Here is a 13,206-nt window from a genome sequence, read left to right on the forward strand (position 1 = left end):
TGCCCTTTCTGGTTTACTGAAGACCAGACGGGCCGCAGCGTTCTGGACCATCTGTAACTGCTTTACCGCACAAGTTCGTGAGGAGGGCGAGGGGTGTGTTGAATAGTATGTATAAAGGAGATGCTGTTCTATTAGCTAGTTCTGTAAATGGTAAGCCTATGTATTAAAGCAGATATTATTCTGCTGTTCTAACTTAAATGGAATCACTAAAATCTAATATTTTGCGATGCTTTGTGCTGGTGAATAATGAAGCTTACAAAATGGCTGTCTCAATTGACATTTGTTATTTGTACACATTTTAACTATGCAAATCACAGCATGTAAATAGGAAAATGTTGGAATTCTTTTGTCACTATTGGGAGGTGTAGGCTATTAAAGCCGGCCACTTCGAGGCACTAGGCTAGGCTAGCGGTGGGTGCAACAGAATGAGTAACTACTCTTACGGAGATGAGAAGGGTATTGCTTCTATCCATTTGCCTCAGCAAGACTGGGCAATGCATAAATTGGTGACCAGATTAAAGCAGTTATGTAATGAAATGTTTAAGAGCATTTCAAATTGACATTAAATCGACCAATGTAGTACAAATACAAAGAGAATCTCAGCTTCAGTAATTATGGGCACCATCTTTGTTTTCAAGTATGTTCAGCTCGGTGCACTATCAAGAGCCCCGAGTCAGACAGCTGATATTCCGACCAAAAAGGGGGGGCTGTCTCGGTGAAATGACGCGAGACAACTGGGAAATTTCAGACTTTCCAACTCGGACGAGTCAAATGGATCACCCCATCTTAGGGGTATCAGCCTTATCTAATGGGGAATACGGTGAATAAGTTAAAGTCCCAAAAGTCAGCGTGTTCCTTTAAGTAATGCCTGGCTTGAAAACGAAATTTGTTTAAGTAGGAAATAGCTCAGTTGCTAACATTTGCATGTACTGTAAGAAATGTAATCTGGGCTTTCACAATTCACATAGTATAACTCACACAATTAATAAGAAAGTCTTCGGATACAGCAGGCCCTGATAGAAGCTCCACCAGTTGCAGTGCCCTGCGCTCATGCTCCACCTTCTCCTTCAGTTTGTCCTTCAAATACTCTCGTCTAAAAAGAGAAATTCATTTTATGCTTTTGCACTTTACCACACTTAAAAAGGGATATAGAATGTAAAACTTTGTTTACATTAGCATAGTTGAATAATGACAGTTCGGTATGTAAAATGGAAATACAATAAACATCAAACTAGAGAATGTAATTCCTGGGAATTACGAGTGCATGGAAATGGAAAAATGGCTGCTGAATAAAATATTGTTGAATATTGTTTAAAATCTAATCCAAGTAAAAAGATGGAGGTCAGATAGAGAAAAAAGTTTGGTGGGGAGTTGCAGTTGATGACAACTGACAGTTGGAATAGTTGAACATTTAAAAAGTTGGATAGTTTAAATGGTTAAATTATTTAATATAGAATTATTGTAGTGATTACTTTTATTTTGAAACAGTTGTGGGCAGAGGAAACAGTTGGCAGGAGTCATAGTTGATGACAACTGACAGTTTGAAAGGCTGAACAATAGTTGGATAGTTAAAATGGTTAAATTATTTAAAATGGAATTATTGTAGTGAGGAGTTTTCTTTTGAAACAGTTATGGGCAGAGGAAACAGTTGGTAGGAGTCATAGTTGATGACAACTGACAGTTTGAAAGGCTGAACAATAGTTGGATAGTTAAAATGGTTAAATTATTTAAAATGGAATTATTGTAGTGAGGAGTTTTCTTTTGAAACAGTTGTGGGCAGAGGAAACAGTTGACGGGAGTCAAAGTTGATGACAAGTGACTGTTGCTAGAGTAGTATTCTGGTTGCTATGCTGGTTGCTAGGTTTTAACTGTGAATGTGGTTGCTAGGCTGTTGCTAGGGTACTTGAAGTCGTTGCTAGGTTGTTGCTAGGGTGTCCATGATGGCTACTATCAGAAATAAAGAAGTTACTACAGTGGTTTGCTAGTATAATCATGTTGGTTGCTATGGAAAGTGACATAGATGCTTAATTTCAATGGTTGCTAAATTGGTTGCGAGGTAGGTGGTGGTTTAATATAGTACTGTAGGCTAGAGGCATAGTTGATGATAACTGACAGTTGGAATAGTTGAACAGTTAAATAGTTGGATAGTTTAAATGGTTAAATTATTTAATAGGGAATTATTGTAGTGGAGACTTTTATTTTGAAACAGTTGTGGGGAGAGGAAACAGTTGAACAGGATCTGTAGTCTTAAGAAAGCCAGATTGTATGCTTAAAGCCTGAGACAGACAGTTGCTGGAGGTGGCCGGAACCATATGGCTCTGGCCGGAACACTTGGCATAGGATTCCAAGTGCCCTATTTTGATGCCATAATCGGCAATGTTAAGTCTATAGGGAAATGTTCAGTAGTTTTGAATTAATAGTTCAAAAAGTATAAAAGTTACAAATATGAAAAATACATTCCACACCTGTCCTAAGTAAGACCTACGTAACGCAGTTTGAAAGAAGTTTATGTTAAACGGTTGAAGCCGCATTAGACGCGGAAAAAGCGTTAGAAGAAGAATAATAACTAGACAACGCAATTCCAGGGAATTACCAGTGCATGAAAATGCAAAACATATGGTGTGAAATATATTGTTAAAACAGATGATGTGCTAATTGGCAACCAACATGATGAGGTTTAATATAGTTCAAATGACTGAACTAGGTAGATGAGGTTTAATATAGTTGGAATGACTGAAAGGTTAAATAGGTGGATAGTTTAAAAGGTTAAATTATTTGCTAGGTAGACAAAGTTTAATATAGTTGGAATGATGACTGGAAATGGTTAAAATAGGTAGATGAGGATAATTTACTGAATAGGTAGATGAAATATAGTTTGACCTAGGTAGATGAGGTTTAATATAGTTGGAATGACTGAACTAGGTAGATGAGGTTTAATATAGTTGGAATGACTGAACAGTCAAATAGGTGGATAGTTTAAAAGGTTAGCCTGAGAAACTGATAGGGTGCAGGTGGCCTGGCCTAGGATTCTAATTGCTTAACGGCAGTCTTAATAGAGCCATATTGTATGCTTAAAGCTTGAGACAGAGTATATAGTTTAAAAGTTAAATGTAGATAGTGTAATGGATGTTGATAGACAGAAAGTTGAATGGATGTTGATAGGCAGATTGTTTAATGGATGTTGATGGATAGTTTAATGGGTGGATGAGTGAATGGTTTGAAGAGGATGAATGGATAGAAAGTTGAATGAAATGTGTCTTATATCCTTGTAGAATGGAGAAACACAGAGAGAGTTGGTCTAGTTCAGTAGAAAGCAGTTGATACAGGTGCAATCAGTTGAACTGATTCTTTGATGGGGCCTAGATGAGCAGCTGGAAGATGATACAGGTGCAAATCAAGTTAATTAGTCCATTGTGATGTCATCAGCCCATGTTAAGTCTATGGGGAAATTTTGAGTAGTTTTTAATTAATAGTTTAAAAAGTATAAAAGTTACAAAGATGAAAAATACAAAGCCCCCATGTCCTAAGTAAGACCTACGCAACGCAGTTTGAATGAAGTTTCTACGTTAAACGGTTGAAGCTGCATTAACTGCATTAGAAGAAGAAAAATAAGAAGAATAAGAAGAAGCCTAGGAAGAACAGTAGAGTGCATTTTCATGCACTCTAACTAGAAAAGCATTTCCTGAAGGAAATACAGTGCATGAAAATGCAAAATATATGATGTAAAATATCATACAGAGTAAAAACAAATAATGCAGATATAGTTGCAATAGTGTTGCTAGGGTACATATGTTGGTTGTTATGCTAAATTAAGTGGTTGCTATGCTGGTTGCTTAGGTAATCCTGTTGGTTGCTATGGTTGTTGCTAGGTTGAAGCTTTGGTGGTTGCTAGGCTGTTGCTATGGTATTTGACATGGTTGCTAGGCTGTTGCTAGGGTACTTGAGGTGGTTCCTAGGCTGTTGCTAGGGTAGTAATGGTGGTTGCTATGCTGGTTGCTAGGTTAAACTCATTGGTTGCTATATTGGTTGCTAGGTTGTCACTGTGGAAGTGGTTGCTAGGCTGTTGCCTGGGTATTTGACATGGTTTCTAGGCTGTTGCTAGGGTATGTGAGGTGGTTGCTAGGCTGTTGCTAGGTTAGTTGTGGTGGTTGCTATGCTGGTTGCTAGGTTAAACTCATTGGTTGTTATATTGGTTGCTAGGTTGTAACTGTGGAAGTGGTTGCTAGGCTGTTGCTAGGGTATTTGAGGTGGTTGCTATATTGGTTGCTAGGTAGATGAGGTTTAATACAGTTGGAATGACTGAACTAGATAGATGAGGTTTAATATAGTTGGAATGACTGAACAGTTAAATAGGTGGATAGTTTAAATGGCTAAATTATTTGCTAGGTAGATGAGGTTAATTATAGTTGGAACTAGAAATGCAATTCCGAGGAATTACACGAGGGGATGCAATCTGCTGGTTAGGGTGTTGGTGGGGCTGTTGAGCTTGCTGCTAGCTGGTTGGTAGGGTAATTGTGATACCTGCAAAGGTGCTTTTGGAGTAACCAAATTTGAATCTTGTGTGACATGGCATTCTTGAGATATCACACTCAAGGTGTTTTTGACCTTGTCATTTGACCTTCAACCTCCAACATCAACTCACTTTACCTTTGAGTCCATAAAAACACTCGTACCAAATTTGAAGCATGTACGTCAAGCCGTTCTGGAGATATATTGCTGAATGCATGAGATATTGCTGGGACTTTTATTTTGACACACAGGAAACACTTTACCAGGGTGTGTAGTTCAGGTAGAGCTAGATTGTATGCTTAGAACCTGAGACTGTAGGATTTCTCACAGGTGTCACCTGTGCCAGTGTTCTGATTAGCCTGGGAACTGCTCTGAGAACTACTTAACGAGCGCAGCTGGCTCTATTATGACATCACAGCCCCCATTCAAGTCTATGGGGGAAAAATACACTTTTAATTACAAATATCTCAAAAAGTATAAACTTCTCAAAAATGGAAAAACGGATAGGACGGTAAAGCCTTGGAAGATCTACGGAACGGTGTTTGAATCAAATTTGTACGTTAAGCGATTTGGGCTGAATAGCATGCACAAAAAGGTAAAAAGAAAAATTATAATGAGAAGTCTCCGGATTTCAATAGAGGGGATGCATCCCCTCTAATGACTGAACAGTTAAATAGGTGGATAGTTTAAATGGTTAAATTATTTAATAGGGAATTATTGTAGCGAGGACTTTTATTTTGAAACAGTTGTGGATAGAGGAAACAGTTGAACAGAATGTGTAGTCTTAATAGAATGATACTGTATGCTTAAAGCCTGAGAAACTGACAGTTGATCCAGGTGGCCTGGCCACCTGGTAGAAGATTCTAATTGCTGTGATTTTGATAGTTTTTAATTAATAGATTAAAAAGTATAAAAGTTACAAAGAAAAGTACAAAGCACCCATGTCCTACTGACCTACTTGACAATGTTTGAATGAAGTTTCTATGTTAAATGGTTGAAGCTGCATTAAACGCGTTAGAAGAAGAATAATAAGAACTAGAAAAGCATTTCCTGAAGGAAATACAGTGCATGAAAATGCAAAAAATATGATGTAAAATATCATACAGAGTAAAAACAAACTATATTGGTTGCTAGGTAGATGAGGTTTAATATAGTTGGCTGAATGACTGAACAGTTAAATAGGTGGATAGTTTATATAGTTAAATGATTTACTTAGTAGATAAGGTTTAATATAGTTGGAATGATTGAACGGTTAAATAGGTGGATAATTTAAATGGTTAAATTATTTAGGTAGATAATTGACGATAACTGACAGTTGGAATGGCTCTAATGTTTGCTAGCAGTTATGCTAACTATGTTAACAAAGATAATAATGCTAACCAAGTTACTTAACTTAGTTAACTTAGCTAATGTTTTTATTTTTAGTAGTTATGCTAACTAACATGCTAACATGTGACTTAGCTAACCTAGCTAATCATTTTTAGTAGCTATGCTAACTATGCTAACTAGCATGTTAGCAATGCTAACATGTTAACTATGCCAACCATGTGACTTAGCTAACCTAGCTAATCATTTTAGTAACTATGCTAACTATCATGCTAACAACCTAACCTACGTGATCTATTTTAGCTAATCATTTTTAGTAGCTATGCTAACTAGCATGCTAACATGTTAACTATGGTAACCATGTTACTTAGCTAACCTAGCTAATCATTTTTAGCAGTTTTGCTAAAAATGCTAAAAGGTTAGCAATGCTAACATGTTAACTATGGTAACCAGTAACCATGTTACTTAGCTAACCTAGCTAATCATTTTTAGTAGTTATGCTAACTAACATGCTAACATGTGACTTAGCTAACCTAGCTAATCATTTTAGTAGCTATGCTAACTATGTTAACAAAGATAATAATGCTAACCAAGTTACTTAACTTAGTTAACTTAGCTAATGTTTTTATTTTTAGTAGTTATGCTAACTAACATGCTAACATGTGACTTAGCTAACCTAGCTAATCATTTTAGTAGCTATGCTAACTATGTTAACAAAGATAATAATGCTAACCAAGTTACTTAACTTAGTTAACTTAGCTAATGTTTTTATTTTTAGTAGTTATGCTAACTAACATGCTAACATGTGACTTAGCTAACCTAGCTAATCATTTTTAGTAGTTATGCTAACTAACATGCTAACATGTGACTTAGCTAACCTAGCTAATCATTTTAGTAGCTATGCTAACTATGTTAACAAAGATAATAATGCTAACCAAGTTACTTAACTTAGTTAACTTAGCTAATGTTTTTATTTTTAGTAGTTATGCTAACTAACATGCTAACATGTGACTTAGCTAACCTAGCTAATCATTTTAGTAGCTATGCTAACTATGTTAACAAAGATAATAATGCTAACCAAGTTACTTAACTTAGTTAACTTAGCTAATGTTTTTATTTTTAGTAGTTATGCTAACTAACATGCTAACATGTGACTTAGCTAACCTAGCTAATCATTTTTAGTAGTTATGCTAACTAACATGCTAACATGTGACTTAGCTAACCTAGCTAATCATTTTAGTAGCTATGCTAACTATGTTAACAAAGATAATAATGCTAACCAAGTTACTTAACTTAGTTAACTTAGCTAATGTTTTTATTTTTAGTAGTTATGCTAACTAACATGCTAACATGTGACTTAGCTAACCTAGCTAATCATTTTTAGTAGCTATGCTAACTATGTTAACAAAGATAATAATGCTAACCAAGTTACTTAACTTAGTTAACTTAGCTAATGTTTTTATTTTTAGTAGTTATGCTAACTAACATGCTAACATGTGACTTAGCTAACCTAGCTAATCATTTTTAGTAGTTATGCTAACTAACATGCTAACATGTGACTTAGCTAACCTAGCTAATCATTTTAGTAGCTATGCTAACTATGTTAACAAAGATAATAATGCTAACCAAGTTACTTAACTTAGTTAACTTAGCTAATGTTTTTATTTTTAGTAGTTATGCTAACTAACATGCTAACATGTGACTTAGCTAACCTAGCTAATCATTTTAGTAGCTATGCTAACTATGTTAACAAAGATAATAATGCTAACCAAGTTACTTAACTTAGTTAACTTAGCTAATGTTTTTATTTTTAGTAGTTATGCTAACTAACATGCTAACATGTGACTTAGCTAACCTAGCTAATCATTTTAGTAGCTATGCTAACTATGTTAACAAAGATAATAATGCTAACCAAGTTACTTAACTTAGTTAACTTAGCTAATGTTTTTATTTTTAGTAGTTATGCTAACTAACATGCTAACATGTGACTTAGCTAACCTAGCTAATCATTTTAGTAGCTATGCTAACTATGTTAACAAAGATAATAATGCTAACCAAGTTACTTAACTTAGTTAACTTAGCTAATGTTTTTATTTTTAGTAGTTATGCTAACTAACATGCTAACATGTGACTTAGCTAACCTAGCTAATCATTTTTAGTAGTTATGCTAACTAACATGCTAACATGTGACTTAGCTAACCTAGCTAATCATTTTTAGTAGTTATGCTAACTAACATGCTAACATGTGACTTAGCTAACCTAGCTAATCATTTTAGTAGCTATGCTAACTATGTTAACAAAGATAATAATGCTAACCAAGTTACTTAACTTAGTTAACTTAGCTAATGTTTTTATTTTTAGTAGTTATGCTAACTAACATGCTAACATGTGACTTAGCTAACCTAGCTAATCATTTTTAGTAGTTATGCTAACTAACATGCTAACATGTGACTTAGCTAACCTAGCTAATCATTTTTAGTAGTTATGCTAACTAACATGCTAACATGTGACTTAGCTAACCTAGCTAATCATTTTAGTAGCTATGCTAACTATGTTAACAAAGATAATAATGCTAACCAAGTTACTTAACTTAGTTAACTTAGCTAATGTTTTTATTTTTAGTAGTTATGCTAACTAACATGCTAACATGTGACTTAGCTAACCTAGCTAATCATTTTTAGTAGTTATGCTAACTAACATGCTAACATGTGACTTAGCTAACCTAGCTAATCATTTTAGTAGCTATGCTAACTATGTTAACAAAGATAATAATGCTAACCAAGTTACTTAACTTAGTTAACTTAGCTAATGTTTTTATTTTTAGTAGTTATGCTAACTAACATGCTAACATGTGACTTAGCTAACCTAGCTAATCATTTTTAGTAGTTATGCTAACTAACATGCTAACATGTGACTTAGCTAACCTAGCTAATCATTTTTAGTAGCTATGCTAACTATGTTAACAAAGATAATAATGCTAACCAAGTTACTTAACTTAGTTAACTTAGCTAATGTTTTTATTTTTAGTAGTTATGCTAACTAACATGCTAACATGTGACTTAGCTAACCTAGCTAATCATTTTTAGTAGTTATGCTAACTAACATGCTAACATGTGACTTAGCTAACCTAGCTAATCATTTTTAGTAGTTATGCTAACTAACATGCTAACATGTGACTTAGCTAACCTAGCTAATCATTTTAGTAGCTATGCTAACTATGTTAACAAAGATAATAATGCTAACCAAGTTACTTAACTTAGTTAACTTAGCTAATGTTTTTATTTTTAGTAGTTATGCTAACTAACATGCTAACATGTGACTTAGCTAACCTAGCTAATCATTTTTAGTAGCTATGCTAACTATGTTAACAAAGATAATAATGCTAACCAAGTTACTTAACTTAGTTAACTTAGCTAATGTTTTTATTTTTAGTAGTTATGCTAACTAACATGCTAACATGTGACTTAGCTAACCTAGCTAATCATTTTAGTAGCTATGCTAACTAGCATGCTAACATGTTAACTATGCCAACCATGTGACTTAGCTAACCTAGCTAATCATTTTTAGTAGCTATGCTAACTAGCATGCTAACATGTTAACTATGCCAACCATGTGACTTAGCTAACCTAGCTAATCATTTTAGTAGCTATGCTAACTAGCATGCTAACATGTTAACTATGCCAACCATGTGACTTAGCTAACCTAGCTAATCATTTTAGTAGCTATGCTAACTATGTTAACAAAGATAATAATGCTAACCAAGTTACTTAACTTAGTTAACTTAGCTAATGTTTTTATTTTTAGTAGTTATGCTAACTAACATGCTAACATGTGACTTAGCTAACCTAGCTAATCATTTTAGTAGCTATGCTAACTATGTTAACAAAGATAATAATGCTAACCAAGTTACTTAACTTAGTTAACTTAGCTAATGTTTTTATTTTTAGTAGTTATGCTAACTAACATGCTAACATGTGACTTAGCTAACCTAGCTAATCATTTTAGTAGCTATGCTAACTATGTTAACAAAGATAATAATGCTAACCAAGTTACTTAACTTAGTTAACTTAGCTAATGTTTTTATTTTTAGTAGTTATGCTAACTAACATGCTAACATGTGACTTAGCTAACCTAGCTAATCATTTTAGTAGCTATGCTAACTATGCCAACCATGTGACTTAGCTAACCTAGCTAATCATTTTAGTAGCTATGCTAACTATGTTAACAAAGATAATAATGCTAACCAAGTTACTTAACTTAGTTAACTTAGCTAATGTTTTTATTTTTAGTAGTTATGCTAACTAACATGCTAACATGTGACTTAGCTAACCTAGCTAATCATTTTAGTAGCTATGCTAACTATGTTAACAAAGATAATAATGCTAACCAAGTTACTTAACTTAGTTAACTTAGCTAATGTTTTTATTTTTAGTAGTTATGCTAACTAACATGCTAACATGTGACTTAGCTAACCTAGCTAATCATTTTAGTAGCTATGCTAACTATGTTAACAAAGATAATAATGCTAACCAAGTTACTTAACTTAGTTAACTTAGCTAATGTTTTTATTTTTAGTAGTTATGCTAACTAACATGCTAACATGTGACTTAGCTAACCTAGCTAATCATTTTAGTAGCTATGCTAACTATGTTAACAAAGATAATAATGCTAACCAAGTTACTTAACTTAGTTAACTTAGCTAATGTTTTTATTTTTAGTAGTTATGCTAACTAACATGCTAACATGTGACTTAGCTAACCTAGCTAATCATTTTTAGTAGTTATGCTAACTAACATGCTAACATGTGACTTAGCTAACCTAGCTAATCATTTTTAGTAGTTATGCTAACTAACATGCTAACATGTGACTTAGCTAACCTAGCTAATCATTTTTAGTAGCTATGCTAACTATGTTAACAAAGATAATAATGCTAACCAAGTTACTTAACTTAGTTAACTTAGCTAATGTTTTTATTTTTAGTAGTTATGCTAACTAACATGCTAACATGTGACTTAGCTAACCTAGCTAATCATTTTTAGTAGCTATGCTAACTATGTTAACAAAGATAATAATGCTAACCAAGTTACTTAACTTAGTTAACTTAGCTAATGTTTTTATTTTTAGTAGTTATGCTAACTAACATGCTAACATGTGACTTAGCTAACCTAGCTAATCATTTTAGTAGCTATGCTAACTATGTTAACAAAGATAATAATGCTAACCAAGTTACTTAACTTAGTTAACTTAGCTAATGTTTTTATTTTTAGTAGTTATGCTAACTAACATGCTAACATGTGACTTAGCTAACCTAGCTAATCATTTTAGTAGCTATGCTAACTATGTTAACAAAGATAATAATGCTAACCAAGTTACTTAACTTAGTTAACTTAGCTAATGTTTTTATTTTTAGTAGTTATGCTAACTAACATGCTAACATGTGACTTAGCTAACCTAGCTAATCATTTTAGTAGCTATGCTAACTATGTTAACAAAGATAATAATGCTAACCAAGTTACTTAACTTAGTTAACTTAGCTAATGTTTTTATTTTTAGTAGTTATGCTAACTAACATGCTAACATGTGACTTAGCTAACCTAGCTAATCATTTTAGTAGCTATGCTAACTATGTTAACAAAGATAATAATGCTAACCAAGTTACTTAACTTAGTTAACTTAGCTAATGTTTTTATTTTTAGTAGTTATGCTAACTAACATGCTAACATGTGACTTAGCTAACCTAGCTAATCATTTTAGTAGCTATGCTAACTATGTTAACAAAGATAATAATGCTAACCAAGTTACTTAACTTAGTTAACTTAGCTAATGTTTTTATTTTTAGTAGTTATGCTAACTAACATGCTAACATGTGACTTAGCTAACCTAGCTAATCATTTTAGTAGCTATGCTAACTATGTTAACAAAGATAATAATGCTAACCAAGTTACTTAACTTTCTGGGCTGCCCAACAAAGCCCTAGACAGATTGCAGTATGTCCAGAACTCAGCTGCCAGGGTGTTAACCCACACCAAGCCCTGGCAGCACATCACCCCCATCCTTAAGAAACTCCACTGGCTGCCAATCAAACAACGCATCAGCTACAAAATGCTCTTCCTTACCTACAAATCACTTCACTCACTGGCACCCAAGTACATCACTGACCTCCTCCACCCATACACCCAGTCACGGTCCCTGCGCTCCACCAGCAAGGACTTACTCTCCACTCCCTGCACCAGACTCAAGACCTTTGGTGACAGGGGTTTCTGTGCAATTGCCCCTACCCTTTGGAACACCCTGCCCCCTCCTATCTGTTCCGCCACTTCTCTGACACAGTTCCAAAAGCACCTCAAAACACACCTCTTCTCTCTTGCCTACCCTCCCTAAACCCCTACCCTGCCCCTGCCCCCCTACTCCCACTCTTGTAAAGCGACCTTGGGTATCTTGAAAGGCGCTATATAAATTGAAGTTATTATTATTATTAGCAACAACCTAGCAACCACTTCCACAGTTACAACCTAGCAACCAACATAGCAACCAATGAGTTTAACCTAGCAACCAGCATAGCAACCACCACAACTAACCCAGCAACAGCCTAGCAACCATGTCAAGTATCCAAGCAACAGCCTAGCAACCACCACAACTTCAACCTAGCAACCACCATAGGAACCAACAGGATTACCTAAGCAACCAGCATAGCAACCACTTAATTTGGCATAACAACCAACATATTTACCTTAGCAACACTATTGCAACTATATCTGGGTGGATGACAAATAAGCCTGAAAAAAGGAATTTAAAAAAACTTCAAATATCATCCCTAAAAAGTGTTTATATGTGTTGCTGTATCTCTAAACTTGACTAATATACATTTTTTTAAAAAAAAAAAAAAGTGAAATATATATTTATATGTCAATTTGTCATGTTAGTGCCTAAAATTGTCATATATTGTGACGGTGAAAATAATTTGAAATAAAATGAAAATTAGATACTTTTTTTCTACTTTAATTTATGTCACTGTACATTTTAATCACGTTTGCTTTGATATGCAACATTTCCTTGTGAATATTTAGAAGAAAAACCTAAAATTTAACAAGTTATTTTGTCAAGGTGGAGAATGCTCTAAGTGTAACCAGATATTTTAGCTTAATTCTAATATTTCTTGTAAGAACTCACTCAAAATTCTTGAGGTTCTTGCAGATACCATTTCCTTTGTGTGCTATTGATGTTTTAATGATTTTTTCAATTATAAAGTCTTTTTTTTGTGACATTATTTAATGTCACACCAAATGACATGGTGTCCGCCATATGATGAACTGCACCACTCCACCATGTGTCAGAGCAAAACAGGGTTTTTAATGACAATAAAATCATTAA

General features: G+C 34.0%; 1 protein-coding gene across 3 annotated transcripts in view; it reads right to left on the bottom strand.

Moving 5' to 3' along the window:
- The window catches only part of rpap2 (RNA polymerase II associated protein 2), a 30,526-nt gene that overhangs the window by 12,782 nt on the left and 4,538 nt on the right, over positions 1-13,206 (bottom strand). For all 3 annotated transcript variants that reach the window (XR_007192745.1, XM_048237074.1, XM_048237030.1), the window contains exon 3: positions 979-1,093. Coding sequence is in view for 2 of the 3 variants with exons in the window: in XM_048237074.1 (XP_048093031.1) it covers positions 979-1,093 (115 nt within the window). In the remaining variant the exon portion in view is untranslated. The remainder of the gene's footprint in view (positions 1-978; positions 1,094-13,206) is intronic.

This window comes from Alosa alosa, chromosome 1 (genome assembly GCF_017589495.1).
Source record: "Alosa alosa isolate M-15738 ecotype Scorff River chromosome 1, AALO_Geno_1.1, whole genome shotgun sequence".
NCBI lineage: Eukaryota > Metazoa > Chordata > Actinopteri > Clupeiformes > Clupeidae > Alosa > Alosa alosa.